The 16,141-nt window shown below is 38.3% G+C and overlaps 1 protein-coding gene across 1 annotated transcript; it reads left to right on the top strand.

The window, feature by feature from the left end:
- Positions 1 to 707: 707 nt before the first annotated feature.
- On the top strand, positions 708 to 9,783 carry Smp_059360 (pre-mRNA processing factor, putative; the record flags this gene model as incomplete). Its single annotated transcript, XM_018792759.1, has 8 exons — positions 708 to 767; positions 812 to 934; positions 973 to 1,059; positions 1,096 to 1,242; positions 1,276 to 1,593; positions 4,125 to 4,265; positions 4,311 to 4,382; positions 9,019 to 9,783. 8 exons carry the CDS (start codon positions 708 to 710, stop codon positions 9,259 to 9,261), a joined length of 1,191 nt encoding a protein of 396 aa, XP_018644273.1. The 3' UTR covers positions 9,262 to 9,783.
- Between the last annotated feature and the right edge of the window lie 6,358 nt (positions 9,784 to 16,141).

Genomic DNA, 16,141 nt, shown 5'->3' with positions numbered 1-16,141 from the left:
CTCTCCAATTGCAACTAATTGCAAGCCACATCATTTTCTAAGTGTTTCTCCCTAAACATCGTTTTTTCCCCAAGAACTAAGTATTAATCAATAGTCTAACCTTCTTTACTAGTCCAATTATTAGAAACATATGTACTTATGGCTAATTCTCTTGACGTCCTTACTTGATATGAGATCTGAACAAAGCGATAGGCACTCATCACAAATCGAAAAAGGTAGTGCTCTCACATTTCCATGATTTCACAACTCGTTAGAGAATATCACGAGGTCCTAAACTGGCTCTATCGTAAACTTCATTAGGTTTTGATAAGCCGAGCGCGTAGTAATGAATAATTCCAGCGAAGTGAGCCTTGCATAAATAAAAATTATTACCTCAGTGACTTTTTATGTCAAACTGGTGGTCGTTGCCCAGTCAAATATTTTTATCATATGTGACTTTGTTTTTCACTATAAATACACAAGTTAATGTATAGGAACTTAGTACCACAAATGAGAATAGCAACGCAGAACGTCGGGTAATATTGTGTTTATTTTAATGACTACGTATTTTCGTGGTTTATGACCAAAATATGGTTGTCGCGAGGTTATAATGCCTCGAATTCCGCACATTCTCAACAACTCTATTTTAAATCAAGACAGTTTATATAAAAACCTTAAAAGTCTTAAGTTGTAATGTTTTATATTTTACAGGAGTAATTGTTTTTACAATGGATCTTGTCAAAGCAGAAATAGCAAGGCAACGTGAGAAGCTAGTTAGCAGCGGATTGGTATGTATAATAATCCTGGTTTTTGTCGTAATTTGGGTAAATAGTGTGAGAAAAAGTTCTTTAAGCGTTCACTATTAAAACAAAAGGAAGAAGAGGAATATTTCAGCAAATCCAAACGTATCAAAGAACAAGCGAATAACAATGAAGATTATAATTTTAGGACTAAGGTGTGCGTCTATTTCCGAGGGGATAATGTTATTGATAGACAGAGGAAGAGGATCTCTTGTTGAAAAAGTTCGAAGAAAGAAGTCGGGAAGAAAGAGAAAAAGGGAAGCTTATGCCTCGTAAAGAAGTAATTTTGTGCGTCCTTCCGACACTTCGTTTTCAGGTTATTCGTCTTCTAAGGGAACGAAATCAACCCATACGATTATTTGGTGAAAGTGATTATGACACTTTCCAACGGTTGAAAAGGGTCCAACTTTTAGAACCTGAATCAAAAGGATTGCGCAATGATCTAATTGCAGCACTAGATAAGGTAGTTTATTAGATCTCCTATTATTGTTGTTAGTTGGATGATGCTGAGGATGAAGAGTTTTACACCTCAGGTCGTGGAAAATCAGCTTCCGAATCTCAGTCTGTTGATAGCTCATCAACCTCCTCTACCTTGGATGTAAAAACAAAAGAAAATGTATTAACAGAAGACGAACTTGAGAAGATAAAGATAGATTTAGCCCGTTATGTCACCATGAAAGAGGGTACTGCTACTGATGACGCAACGACTGCAGTTGTTACCATTAGTAAACTTGCCCCAGATATTGTATGTACCAATGACTTTGACGAGGGGTTTCACGATCAAGTGATCGACCACACCCTTCGCTATCTGAAGGTGAGCTTCTCAACCTTTAATAACCTTATATTTGCCTAAATATTTTTATCAGTTTGAATGATATTCCACTAATGATAAATCCACTGTACTTTTAAAAACTTAATAACAACGAACCCAATCTTGTGGCATGCAGTGTATGATGAAATGTTCGGCCCAGCTCTTCAAGCGTAACCTTACCAGATTCCTTATTGTTTATGGTTTTGAGTTTTCATGAAGCTTTTCCATGGTCAACATGTGGTTGTGAATTATGCCTTGTGTTGGATGAATAAAAGTCATTTTCACCACGTTAAGGCGACGGCTATAATTTACCAATGTGCTTGACATAATGTTTCTCTGCAAACCAAATTGAGCATTATTCGTATATTGTTAGTTCAAATTCCAATTCTATTAAAAATAGGTGATGAATGAAAATGTTGGTCAAAGTAACAGGCCAGCTGTTGGGAATAATTATGGAGCGAAGTCACTGACGAAAACTGAACTCATTGATAACTCTTATTCACTCAAGACACCCGCTTCAGGATTTACCCCAAGCTTTTTAACTTCAAGTTTAAATATGTGGTAAATGGCCTTTCGTTATCAAGTTGGTTTATCCAACCAGAACACAGTACACACAAAACAAGCTCTTAAGAACTCTGAAGGTTTCAGTTGTGACAAAACAAATAAAAGCTCATGATCATACTACTGTTGGTCAGATTATGCGGTAAATACAGAGACTAAAAAAAGGTAACGTACTGTTTTCACTCTCCGAAATACAGCAGTGACAAATATATCAGATTTTATTGGTAAAGTGTATTCAATGTATGGAAGAAATAGAAGAAAACGAAGAATACGAGGAAAGCTAGAATTGGTAATGTTTTACAAATGTTACCACAGAGGTAGCTGTCGTAACAGATAGATAACTGACCAATATCTGAAGTCTCAAATTAATTGCATGTTCAATAACCTACTTATTTCACTGCATGAACATCGTACGTTACATAATTTTTGGTCAGTTTCATATTGTACCGTAAGTTTTTACATAAGAAAGTGTTTCATTACGCTTACAAGACGAAGAACATTGCGATTTTGGTTGTGTGGTTAACTATTTAGTCTTTTTGTCTGTTATTTGTTTGAAGACTTATTGAGTGTAACGAACGAGCAGGCTCAAACTTGTAAATAGATATCACTCATAATACCATTCAAATAATTATTTTGTTAGTGTTCCATCATTTTAAGCGTGTATTTTTTATTATAACACTTCAGAACTGTAAGTCATTATAGACAAACCGCCAACATGTATTCACAGAAGTAAAACGACTAATCGGTGTTTAAATAATCTTTATATCATAAACATAGATTCTAACCTTGTTCAACATTTATATCCAAATGTTAGGGATTTTCTACAGTTTACTTATTTAATCTATGCAATTATTTGCATTACATCAATAGTATGCAGCCTCTAGCATCTCTTTTAGTTGCTCAGGTGTAGATTTCACTTCATTAAATGACTAATGAGTTTAGTAACTAGTCGTTAATACCATATGTCCTATGTTCTCAACGATTATTATGAAAATAGTTTCTTCCCATTCTTCACATTTTATCATAAAAAAGTAAGCTGGTTAACCGTAGAAACTAATGGCATACAATACGATTAAATAGTGATTGACTATTGACTCTTGTAATCATTCGTAAAAACGTTTCGAGCTGAGAATTAGATTGCGAATTGTTCTGATTATATAGCGACAGTGAACCACTAAATCTGGGTCCAGGAGCAGCCTAAGTTTTATGGCTATGGATGTCACTGGGGAGTTTTTACTGACTCGGCTGCACAAAAATAAATAAATAACTTTGTTTCCACTCATTTCCATTTTGTTTGTTCCCTAATGCCTTTTATTTTCGTAACTTCACGAAATGTTACAACAAGTTTAAATGTACAGTTGTAAGGTTTCGTGTTCTACCAAATAAATCTGTATATTTCTGTCTTTTCCATTTTTGTCGAGTCGTATATACCCGCCTAATTTTTTTGAGTAGTAAATTACATTGTGTGTGGTTAAAGAAGACCCAACTGCATATAATTCGTTGCGAGTTCCTATTCTCACCTACTTACTAAGTGCCAGTTACCGGTCTACAAAAATGATCATATGCCAAGCATTCCACGGTCAGTATATATATGCATGCTGAAGTCATCGGTGTCTTAAATCTGTTTAAAAAATTAGTTTAGATAAGTATGAAGACATCACTTTTAGCCTAATTAATCATATTTAATGAAAGTAAGATTTGGTTAATAACGAGTCGATTCACAATGCGATCTTTTCTTGATTATAAAAGCTAGCAATAATCTACGTATTCCTTATAGTTTTTTTTGTAGAAGATTATTTTTTATATACAGTTGAGATCATGAGTCATGATCTCAACTATATATAACAAAATTACTTAAATCTCCACAAAACCCCCTTCTGATAAATGATTATTTATTCGAACTTTCTCATTTTTGCATACTTATTCAATAACATGATAGTTTGTTACATTGCAAACTAATTTTTTTCGGTTAGTTCCTTTTGTCAAAATGGGGTCATGCTTTGAATACCAGGACTAAAGAAGAAAAACTATCGTATTCTGGAAAAATGGCCAGTGCAACATATACACAAACAGTAGAGTATATTAAACCACTCCTTCGTACACTTCAGAATAATGTAAGTCATTTCATTCCTTCATTACTAATATCACATTCATTTTAGCGTTGCAAAGATGATATTTTGAATTCCTTGGTTAAAATCATGGTTTTGATGATTGATCGGAACTACCTAAAGGTTAGTTGGGCTGTCTTTCTGCTTTTTATGGTTTATAAAATACATAAGCAATTATTAAGTGTTTTTTCCTGGATTGTGACGAAATAAACTAATATCAGGTCGATATATCTGCATACTAGTGTTTTTCCTTCTTACTGAATAATTATTGATCTTGATCACACTAATTCCATAAAATAACTTTTACTCCATGTCATTTCATTTTCTTAGGTTTCATCCACTTGTATTATATTTCATCTCGACCGTAGCTGCTACTTTAACATGTTGGTCGGGCTTGCCCATCATGATGGCTCAACCGAGTTATACTGGCTAAAACGCATATCTTTTATGCTTTGCCATGTCAGCGAGGTTGGTTGGAGAACTGTAAGACTATAAGCAACAACTTAAGGTTCGAGGTTGAAGTTGTACTTCTGACTGTGGAGGGATGTGACAACAGTGAGGTGTTTACCTCAGGCAACCGGCATCTCCAGCAATGCTGCCTTCTCACAAAGGGAGGAGAGGGTTAGAAAAGGTCGGCCCTAAAAATATCACACCTCACCTTACCCCACAGATTTCCGTCTCCGACAATGAGGTCATCTAAAGTGCGGAGCTAACTCATTGAAAACTTCTTATAAAAATGCTGTGGGTGATCAGCCTCAAGCAGTTGTCCCTTGAACTCTGCGGTCACGCTCTCAGGTCCCTAGGGCCGCCACTAATCCAGCTTTTTAAAATCCCTCAAGAATAAATGTCCTTCCACGGTTTGTGTAACTGGGAAGTGATGACCACTCTCATGCCTCTACTACCACCTGAGATCATCTTGTTGACGATCGAATCGCTCCCCCATCTCTCAATAATTCTTTCATCCCGTGACTAACCGCTTCTGATTTATCTGTATCACCACCCACCACCAATGTTAACGTTTTGAGTTCTCCTGAAACCGCGCTCGAAACTGTGTGTTGAAGCTTTTAATGTTCGAACGCTGTGTCAGATCGGAACACAGGCTTTTTTGACTAGGACTGTAGACTGTCGCGCCATCGATATATGCTGCGTTTTCAGAACGCGGATACAGGATCCAAGTACAGCGTTGTAACAGCCGGATTTCTCATCTACACGAATGGGGCGTTAATTTGCATAAGACGAATATCTACACTAGATTCCCTCCAAGTGTCTATTCTACAGGACTTCAGCACAACTCAGATCAAGAACACGTAATTAGCCCAACTAAAACGTAAATATATTTGCATGGCAAAAGCCGACAACAATCCGTCAACAATTACAGTAATAATAAGGGTAAGAGAATATATAACTCATCGGTGGCGAACTGTCATCGGAATTGGTTACTTCAAGTAGTGTTCGTCAGGACTGTCTATTTTCTTCAGTTTTATTTAACTTCTTCATAGACATACTTTGAGAGATAACACTTTCATCGTCTGACTTTTCAGGAGTTGATCTTGTAACAGGAGATTTACTTGTTGTCATGAGCCGCGCAGATGATATGATTTTATGTGTCGAAGACGCTGACAAAATGCAAAGTCTTCTGATCACCTTAAGCAACAATGCAAGCATGTTTAGGATGCGGTCCTCTTACTTCAGATGTAAAATATTACTACAGGATTGGCTTGCATCATCGTCTGAATGAGTGATAGGGACTGAAGTAGTTGAACACATCAACCGCTTCACTTCTCTCGGGAGTCTCATGAGTACTGATGGTTTGGTGTCTGACGAAATCTCGACATGGATTCAGGAGGCTCGATTGGCTTTTTCCGACTTGCGTCACTTGTGGCGTAGGCGAGGGATCCGCCTTCTAACAAGAGGGGGAGTTTACTGTGCAGCCGTTTTCTCCGTTCTATTTAATGGATGTGAAATATGGCCATTAATAATAGAGGATGTTCGTAGGTTACTGGTATTCGGTCATAAGTGTCTACGAGGCATTGGTCGAGTATTTTGGGACCACGGAATAAGCAATGCCCGGTTTAGGAATAGAATACTAGGTAAAGATGGGTAATCGACTGATGAGGTAGTAAATCTTCATCAAGTGAAGTGGTTGGGATATGTGTTACGTATGCCCAACCACCTCTTATCTCGACAGGCGATGTTTTCGAGTGCAGGACCATGCTGAAAGAAAGCTAGTGGCCATCAAACCAAAACGCAAAGTGATATTTCTTATAACGAATGTTACTATTACTACCTCTACTATTCTGGGATTTGCCTTGACAATTATAATTTTGTTTGCTAATGGGGTATGGCAACTTGAACTGGTGTACTTACGTTCTACTTAGTGACTTAGTGATTATGTTTCACAAGATGGTAGGAGACAAATCTTACACCTGTAATCCCTCATGGAGGAGCATAGGCCTCACACCAGTATTCTCCATTCAACACTGTCCTGGGAAATCCTTTCCAGTTGTTATTCATCTTTTTCATGTCTGCTTCTATTTCCCGGCGTAATGTGTTCTTTGGCCTTCCTCTTTTCCGCTTCCCTTCCGGATTCCAAGTTAGGGCTTGCCTCGTGATGCAGTTTGGTGATTTCCTCAATGTATGTCCGACCCACTTCCAACATCTTTTCCTAATTTCCTCTTTAGCTGGAAGCTGATTTGTCCTCTCCCATAAAACGCTGTTGCTGATAGTATCCGGCCAGTGAATGTTGAGTAGTTTGCGTAGACAACTGTTCATAAATACTTGTACCTTCTTGACGATGGATGTAGTAGTTCTCCACGTTTCGGCTCCGTACTTATGACTGTCTTGACGTTCTTATTGAAGATTCTGACCTTGAAATTAGCTGAAAGTTGTTTTAAGTTCCATATGTTCTTCAATTGTAGAAATGCGGTCCTTGCTTTGCCAATTCTCGCCTTTACATCTGCATCAGATCCTTCTTGTTTATCAACGATGCTCCCCAGGTACGTGAATGTTTCCACCTCTTCCAGAGTTTCTCCATCAAGTGTGATTGGGTTGGTGTTCTCTGTGTTGTATTTGAGGATCTTGCTTTTTCGTTTGTGTATGTTGAGGCATATTGATGCAGAGGCTGCTGCTGCATTAATTGTCTTCATCTGTATTTGTTCGTGTGTATGAGATAGGAGGGCTAGGTCATCTGCGAAGTCAAAATCGTCTGATTGATTCTTAGATGTCCATTGTATTCCTTTCACCCCCTCATATGTCGAGGTCTCCATAATCCAGTCAATCACCAGAAGAAAGAGGAAGGGGGAGAGTCGATAGCCTTGTCTGACTCCTGTCCTTACTGGAAATGCATCTGTCAGTTGTCCTCCATGCATGACTTTGCACTGTAGTCCGTCGTATGAGTTCCGGATAATGTTGAAACTCTTCTCAGGAACTCCATAGTGTCAAATAAGGTTCTATGAGGTTCTTCTATCCACACTGTCAAACGCCTTCTCATAGCCAAGGAAGTTGATGTATAGCGACGAATTCCACTCAACCGATTGTTCGATGACGATCCGTAGCGTCGCAATTTGGTCTGTGCGTGACCGATTCTTACGGAACCCAGTCTGTTGATCTCGAAGTTGAGCGTCTACTGCGTCTTTCATCCGGTTCAGCAAAACTCTGTTGAAAACTTTTCCTGGTACTGACAACAAACTGATGTCTCTGTAACTCTCCCATTAGGAGACAAATCTATTTAGCAGTAATCTGTTTCCAATATTTATGATACAGTTGAAGCATTGTGTATAACTGGATTATTCTGATTATATAGTGGTGAAGATTATCACATCGTTCAAAACTTGCAGCTTATTATCATTTATGTTTTCATTTCATAAACTAATAATTACCACATTAATGTATTTGTGACTAAATATCTATAAGTTCTACCAATTCGTATGGTTTTGAAATGATATTCATTGTGTGACGATGACTTGTTCTTGCTTGTTCAAAAATAATGATAATATTCACCTTATCACATACAATAAGTTTGGTCACAGTTAAGAATTCTTATCATATTGCGTGCAATACGGCGACAGAGTCCTCGCTTGTATTTGTTTAATTCGCAAATATTCGAATAATTATGCAAAAGACATTTTCAATGGTTATCATCTTTTAGTCGTATTTATTCACGAGATTTATGATCAGTTTAGGTCTTATGGAGTTTTTTTCATCGCATTCTATATTTGACAAATGAGTTCCAGTGTATTCGGGCCTCATCCCTACAAAGTACAGGCGGTTAAAAAAATACGAACCGCCGTGATGGTTTCTCCTGAATTTCGCTGCATTTAGCTTTATGGTAGGTTGTAAGCTTTTTACAGGAGCGCTTAGTTGGATTAAGTAGTTAAAATACATAATTATCTAGATAAACCTGAAACAAGAAATTAGTTGTCTCTGACTTGATTAGGTCGCTAAAAGGCCTATATAGCTTTCTAGCTTCATAATCCATGTACGATGGGTGTCTACTACTGTTAGTTTTCGGTGGTAGCCAAAGTTTTGATTTCTAGACAGACTATTCAGTCTATTATGCCAAATAATGTACTGCATCTCTTTTTATCCTTTTAAATATGTTTTATTTACGTTTTCGTGTGTTGTTCATTGCAGTATGAATTCAAATTGTTCAATTAATCTTTATATATTCTCCAAGACCAGGCTTGGATGAATTTTTTCTATGGAGAGATGAATGTCCGTATGATGATCCTCATTCAGATTTATCTGTTTTCTTTTGTAGGCCAATGATGCTTATTTAGAATTAGCTATTGGCAATGCTCCTTGGCCGTTAGGTGTCACAAATCACGGTATTCACTCACGTACTGCGCAAGAAAAAATCTATGCCAAAAATGTAGCACACGTTCTGAACGATGAGACACAACGTAAATATATTCAAGCTATAAAAAGACTAATGACACAATGCCAAAAGTTTTTCCCATCAGATCCTTCAAAGTCTGTCAATTACATGGGCACTGTGGGATAATTTACTATATTTCAAGTTTCACTCTTTTACTCAAAACAAATTAGTGTACATAAACTGATTTTTTTCATTTAGTAAAGTTGTTTACTGCATGTAAATATGACTGGTATAAATTTTGGAGAATTCTTAATATTCATGTTCAGACTTCGTCACGTAGTTCTTCTACAACAGTTTTTATTATTTGAAAGTCTTTCATGTTATGGTGCGGTATCTTGTTGATTGATAAGGGGACAGTTGTAATAAATTTGAAAGCTTGATATGATTATCCACCTAGTTTCTCGAACTTTTTTATGAAGAGTTCGAAACATATGATAACATGGAAAACCATTGTGTAGTGGAATATAGAACCAATAGTATCCCGAGTAATTAGTCCATTTTATTTTCACTTTAGGCATTTGTAAGATAAAAATATATTTAACTTCTATTGCTGTGGTCAATACCACCGCCACCATCACTAATGACTCTATAACCTAGTTCTGAGTAAAATACCAGAGAGTTGTTTTTCACAAACACGTTAGAAAAGTAATCCAGGTATGCAGTCAGAAAAATGTTTGTCAATAACTGATCAATTATTTAGTTGAATATTAGATTCGGTTCCTAAGCCCTTCTAGTAACCCCCAGGCTAAATATACACGGCGACTTGAACACGAGAGAAAAGACGCGAAATATGGAAGTGACGCTTTGTTGCAAAGGTTTCTTTATGCACAGAAAATCTAAGGTATTTATAGTATTCTAGATGACCCTGGGCTTCCGGAAGTTTCTGGAACGCTACTAAACATAGTAGCAGTATGGGTAATCATCCGAACAGAAACACGACATGTAACTTTCCACTTTCTGGATGTTTCTAGCAAAACTTCTGTTGAATGCTGGTTGGTTAAGATGTTTTTCGGCGATTTCAGAGCCTTTTTCTGGATCTCCCCAGCACCTCTCCTTCCAAAAAACAAGACTTCTTCTTCGGGTCTACTTGCAACTTGATAACTGGTTTCCTGCGGCGTTCAGACTTTCTTGGTATTCAGCATCTATGAGTGTCTGTTGGGATTCTTGCTATCGGAGTATCTGTAATTATCTGCAGCGGAAGACTCACTCGACTGTCTACCGTGTTTAGCGTCTGTTTTTCTCTGTGTATTTGATTAGTCTGTCTAATCCACGTCTAAAAAGTCCCACACACTTAGTACAGAACATTTCCTATTCTCTTTTCAATGACTTCCAGTTCTTAACGATTTCTCCATATGTATGACTTTATGATCACTTTATCACCCACGTTAAAACTTCTGATGTTATGGTTTCGTCTGCATCCATCTACTCGTTTAGGTGGCAACATGACGCCGAATACTTCCCCTGAAAATAGCTTCAACAGAGGACTTTCCATCTGGGACGATAGGGTTACGCGTAGTTTTATCAGCTGTTAAGAATTTTGAAGTTGCCTGACTTGTCCCCTCGTATCCCCTTTCAGTAGTGCTCTTTTAAATGTGTCAGTGAAGCGCTCTGCGTGTCCACTCGATTGATGGTACCAGGACAATGAGCGTATATGTGTAATTCCGTTAATGTTTCAGAATTGCTTGGATGGTTCTGCAGTGAATTGTGATCCGTTATCGGTCACTAAAGTCTCCACAACTCCAAAGCAGCTCAACAATTCAGAATACTGGCTGTGCAATTCGCCTCGGCAAGGATTTGTGGCCATTCCATAAGTGCATCTACTATGATTGAAAACATTCTTCCTCGTACTGGGCCGGCAAAATCTGCGTGCAGTCTCTCCCAGGGACAATTAGGTTTTTTCCATTGTTGTGGTCCACACTTCTTTGGACTTTCGGCTGCTTGCAGGCACGACGAACAATTACGGCATCTAGTTTTGATATCTTGACCCATTGTAGGTCACTAAACATAGCTTCGAGCCAACGGTTTCATCTTATTGATACCGGGTTGGCCGCTGTGGAATTGTTTCAGAACCTTGTGGCGCAATGTTTTTGGAACGACAGTTCTGCCGCCAAACATCATACATGAATTGACAATCATGAGTGAGCCCCACCGGTGAAGATATTGTAGCAGTTCTCCTTGGAAACGACGGTTCGGCCACTTAGTGAGAAGGTAACCACTAACTTCTCTTAATATCTTGTCACTTTCCGTGGCTTCTTCGATAGCTTTGAAAGTAACTGGTAAACCATCGGCTGCGTCTTCCAATACCCGGTGTACTTCTATTTCCATCTCAGTTGCTACCACCAAAGTATCTTCCCATTTCACTTACGAACCAATCAGTCCAGACAAGGCGTCAGCTTGTCTAAAATCAGTAGTGGGCTGGTACTTAGTCTTGAAGTAATAACCAAGAGTGTAGTTCCCCAACGTTGCAGTCTGTTTGCTGTATACACCAGAATTCCTTTCTCCGACCCAAAAATGGCTACCAATGGTTCATGGTCAGCTAATAGAGTGAACTGACGTCCAAATATCTTATGAAACTTCTTTACAGCGAATATAATTGACAATGCTTCTTTATCGATCTCGTTATAGTTACGTTCTGCTGTAGTGTGATGTTTAAGAGTATTTGAATTATAGTATAAACTAGTAATCCCAAAAACAACTCAATTCAATGAAGAAGTATTAGATGAACACGAACGAATGTACTGTATTTGGAATTCAAAATCAAGCAGTCATCAATACAAAGGAGTCATTGGTTCATTCAAACACCACATGTAGTTAACGATCTAGTTGCGTGTGAAATGGCATGGCGTGAGAAATAATTGCTCCATTGCCGTAGTTCGAAGCGTCTGATGTTACTACAATGGGTAAGGATGGATCGTAGCGGGTGAGCAACAGATCCGAGACTAGTATTTTCATGATTTCCTCAAAAGTAGTTTGACAATTTGCGAACCTATTCCATTTTATATTCTTCGCCAAAAGGTTATTTAAAGGGACACGTAGGTGATGAAGGTTACGGATAAAAGCTCCATAATGACTAACTAATCCCAAAAAGGATCGTAGTGTGGATACATCTCTCGGTTTAGGCATAGTTCTCACTACCTGGGTATCCTCTGGATCTGGTCTTCTGCCATCCTTATCGGTTATAAACCTGAGGCAGCGTAACTTTTGTATGCAAAAGTTACATTTCTCTGCACGGAGCCGAAGTGCATATTCGGTTATTCGCGACAGCACCTGGTCGAGCTTCTTTTCTAAGCCTATTCTTTATATTTCCATAGTTGTTATGTCATTGAGATAAGCTGCAGCACCTGGAACATGCTATGGCATAGTATATATTACTTGGTAACATGTGGATGGGGCCGTCTTTACTCCAAGAGGTAGTCGATTATACTGGAATAAGCCCACGTGTGTTTATGGTGAGCAGATCTTTACACTCATCAGCAAGAAGAACTTGTAAATATATTTCCGACAAATCCAATATTGCAAAGAGCTTACCTCCATTTAACTTGGCACAAAGATCTTCAGGCAGGGGTAGGGGGTACTTGTGAGTTTCTAGGGCTTCATTTAGCCCGGTTCAGAAATCGGCACATAAATGGACGCTACCATTAGTCTTCTTTACTTCCACTGTCGGTGAGATTCAAACTTTCCAAAGGTTTACCGACAGCATAGTAAGAGACTTAGATTTTGTTCACGTCTATATTGATGATCTGTTAATCGCATCATCAGACGAAGATGAACATTATCAACACCTAACACTACTATTCCAGCGCCATTCGGATAATGGAATAATAGTCAAACCGGACAAGTGTGAACTTGAGAAACCGGAAATAAAATTCTTAGGTTATGTTATTAAGCAAGAGGGTATTCTACCTTGTGAGGACAAAGTGCGTGCAATAATGGAGTACACCGTACCGTCCACACTCAAGGAACTGAAGGCATTTCTCGGTTTGGTTAACTTCTACCGTCGTTTCGATTGCTCTCCCTCGAGAGTTATCTACCTGTTCACATGCTTCTATACGAGTAGATTCGGTATGCAAACCTTTGCAACAGCCTTACGAGGGACCCTTCCACTCGATTTCCCGTCACGAAAAGACCTTCAAGGTTGATCGACATGACCGCGTCGAGATCGTCAGCAATGATCGTCTCAAGCCAGCACACGTCGATGACAGTGCCTTACCTTATAAGCGAGACCCAATGCTAGACCCATCAAACCTTCTAGCGGGATCTCTCCATCTACTTCGAATCCCATGCTCAATACATCAGAGACCTCATTCTCATGTCCCAGCCAACAGCACGTGTCATCTGCACCATCTACGGATGAGACTTTAGTCTCACGTCCAGATCAGCAGACCACGTTGCCCTTGACTTCGGATGAGATTGCAGTCTCACGAGACTACCGTCTTACGTTCCGTTCGCCTACCCGTACGCTTTCGCGACTCAGCTCTCAACCAACAACGGATACGGTATAGAACTCTATCCCTATACTACATGCATGCTACACTTTTCTTTGTTTGACTTCTTTCTTTATCCTGAGCCCACGCCTCCGACCATTGCCCTGTTAATTGCTATTATTACTATTACTATTATCATTATTATTATAACCAATTATACCAATGATTGTTTTAATTTACCTGTTTGTTTAAGTGTACAAAACACACATTCTTCCGTTGTCTGTGACCTAGCACGAACTCGCGTACGCTTAGTAGTTCCGCTTTTAAACTTTGGCACGATCTCGTTATTCCTTCGGTTCCACGAGATCACCAACAAATTTATCTTATTACAACTGTCAACTGCCTTCTGGTTTTCGGCCACCCTAATACCTTGAACTCAGTCTCCCTGTAGTGATCATAGTCAATCGCGACTCTACACCAACTACAAATTCTCCAAAATTGATACGTCATATTTACATGCGGCAAACAACTTTACTAAATGAAAAAATTAGTTTACGTGCTTCATTGTGTTTCGAATGAACCAAATCTGGCGTCTAATTTGAAGATTTATCACTTATTTTTAACTAGATAACAGTCCTTTGACTGAATATTCTGTGTTGACATCATATATATTTAAGCTCTGCCCTCCGAGTTGAAGGAAGAATTATGACGCCTCATGATAAAAGACGAGATTATTCGGAAGCCACGAGGCCGATGCATCTTCTAACAACCAGAGCAACAATTTCTATAGGTACATGGGACGTCCGGACAATGTGGGTGACCGGGAGGACCACATCAGCCTTTCCCAGAGATTCCAACAGCACGTCATAATTTTGTGATCGCTCCTGATCCCATCAATTAATTTGTCAATTTCCACCTAATAACCGACGCATACTTCAGTAATACTCGCTTGGAGGTCCGACCATGTGTGGTAGATGTTCTGAAGAAATCCAAAATCAAATATTGGTGACCTTTAGATTTTCCCAACCTTCATAAACCATTTTTACGTCCATAAAGTAATGCAAAGGGGAGTTTGCTCACTCCTTTATAGGCAGGTGGAAATCTCATCGATGTTAACAAAAAATCCGTACTGAGACTTCGGGAGCAATCTATTGATAAAGGCTAATGCGACTTTGAAGATAAGGTGTTGGATTCTTTGAAGCACTTCATTTCCTACGATCAGACCAGATGCTGGTCTTGGCCAGTCCAGAAGCAAGTTTTTAGATTTAGATGGACAAAACCACATTTCAAACAATTTTCTGTGGTCTCTGAAATAGAAGTATCTTAATTTGGCAGTATCATTACCGAACGTCACTTTATCATCTCCCCAGCCTATGTTATTAAAAGTCTTCACGTAGGGAATCCGTCCCTGAAAATCTTGATGACTAAAGAGTCACCTCATGGACCATATCTATGGCGAAATTAAATAATGAATGGAAAAAAGTAGTTAGGATGCACAGAAGCCATGAATAAGGGAATTTTTAGTCATAACTAGGGTATTATACTTTCGCACTAACTATTTCACAATCAAACGTGTTTTTTAAACCTCATACTGTGATTTTGAACTACAAACAATGACTAGTTTCTTAAGTTAACATAAAATCATAGAAATGTATCAGTGTCTTAAGTTTGAACTAGTTCGTATTACGAAATTCACTAACAAAAGAATTTTCTATCACAATTATTCTTACCACCTTACAGAACTACGTCAATACTCAGATTTGTGAGGGATGCTCATGCGAATACCAAATCTTAATAGTATGTCGTAATAAAACTACCAATATTTTCTGCAATATCTGCAATCTTTAATCATTTACCTATCCATCTCTTACGCTTACATAATTTGGGTAGCTGAGTGAAGATTTAGTTTCTTCATGAAATATTTAAACTAATGAAAGAAAACATGAACACTAACAATGAACGTTATCATTGCAACTTGGTACATGTGTATTTGTATGCAGGTACATTTTTACTATAGAGTTAAGTCGAAACGCATACACAATTGTCCTAAAGTATTCATGTGTGCACCTCCAGTGATAGAAAGTTGTTTGTCTTCCTGACCGTAATCATTGACAGTTTGTCTTTGTGTGTAGATAAGTTTGTTTGTTGTGTCAATGCAAAATTAGAAAAACGAAATTTATTTTAGAAAAGATATTGGAATAGACGTTCAAATTTTTAGGGTTTTACATCAAGGATTAATTCCTCTTGAAGTAACATTGGAAACCTGGGAGTATTGAATAACTGTTGGTTACTAGTATGGGACATCTCAGCAGTCCATGAATGTTTTTTTGTGATAAAACACGAATATCCAGAAACTTCTTTCTTGTTATTAGTCAGTCAAAATGGAGAAATGGAAATTCTTCCCCGTTAATCCTGTTGTCATATATGTCAGAACAAGAGTAATTGGTTAGCAAGAATCCATCATTCATATGGCACTTACTGTATGGTAAGATACCGGTTAAGATGTAGACTGAGACTCATCACATTCTATGTCAACCTGTACAATAAAAACGACTAAGCTAGGATCTATAATTCTCAGGGTA

The sequence above is a fragment of the Schistosoma mansoni genome (genome assembly GCF_000237925.1).
Source record: "Schistosoma mansoni, WGS project CABG00000000 data, supercontig 0129, strain Puerto Rico, whole genome shotgun sequence".
Lineage (NCBI taxonomy): Eukaryota > Metazoa > Platyhelminthes > Trematoda > Strigeidida > Schistosomatidae > Schistosoma > Schistosoma mansoni.
Note: the sequence above shows the minus strand (reverse complement) of the source record. Positions and strands in the feature narration are given on the sequence as shown.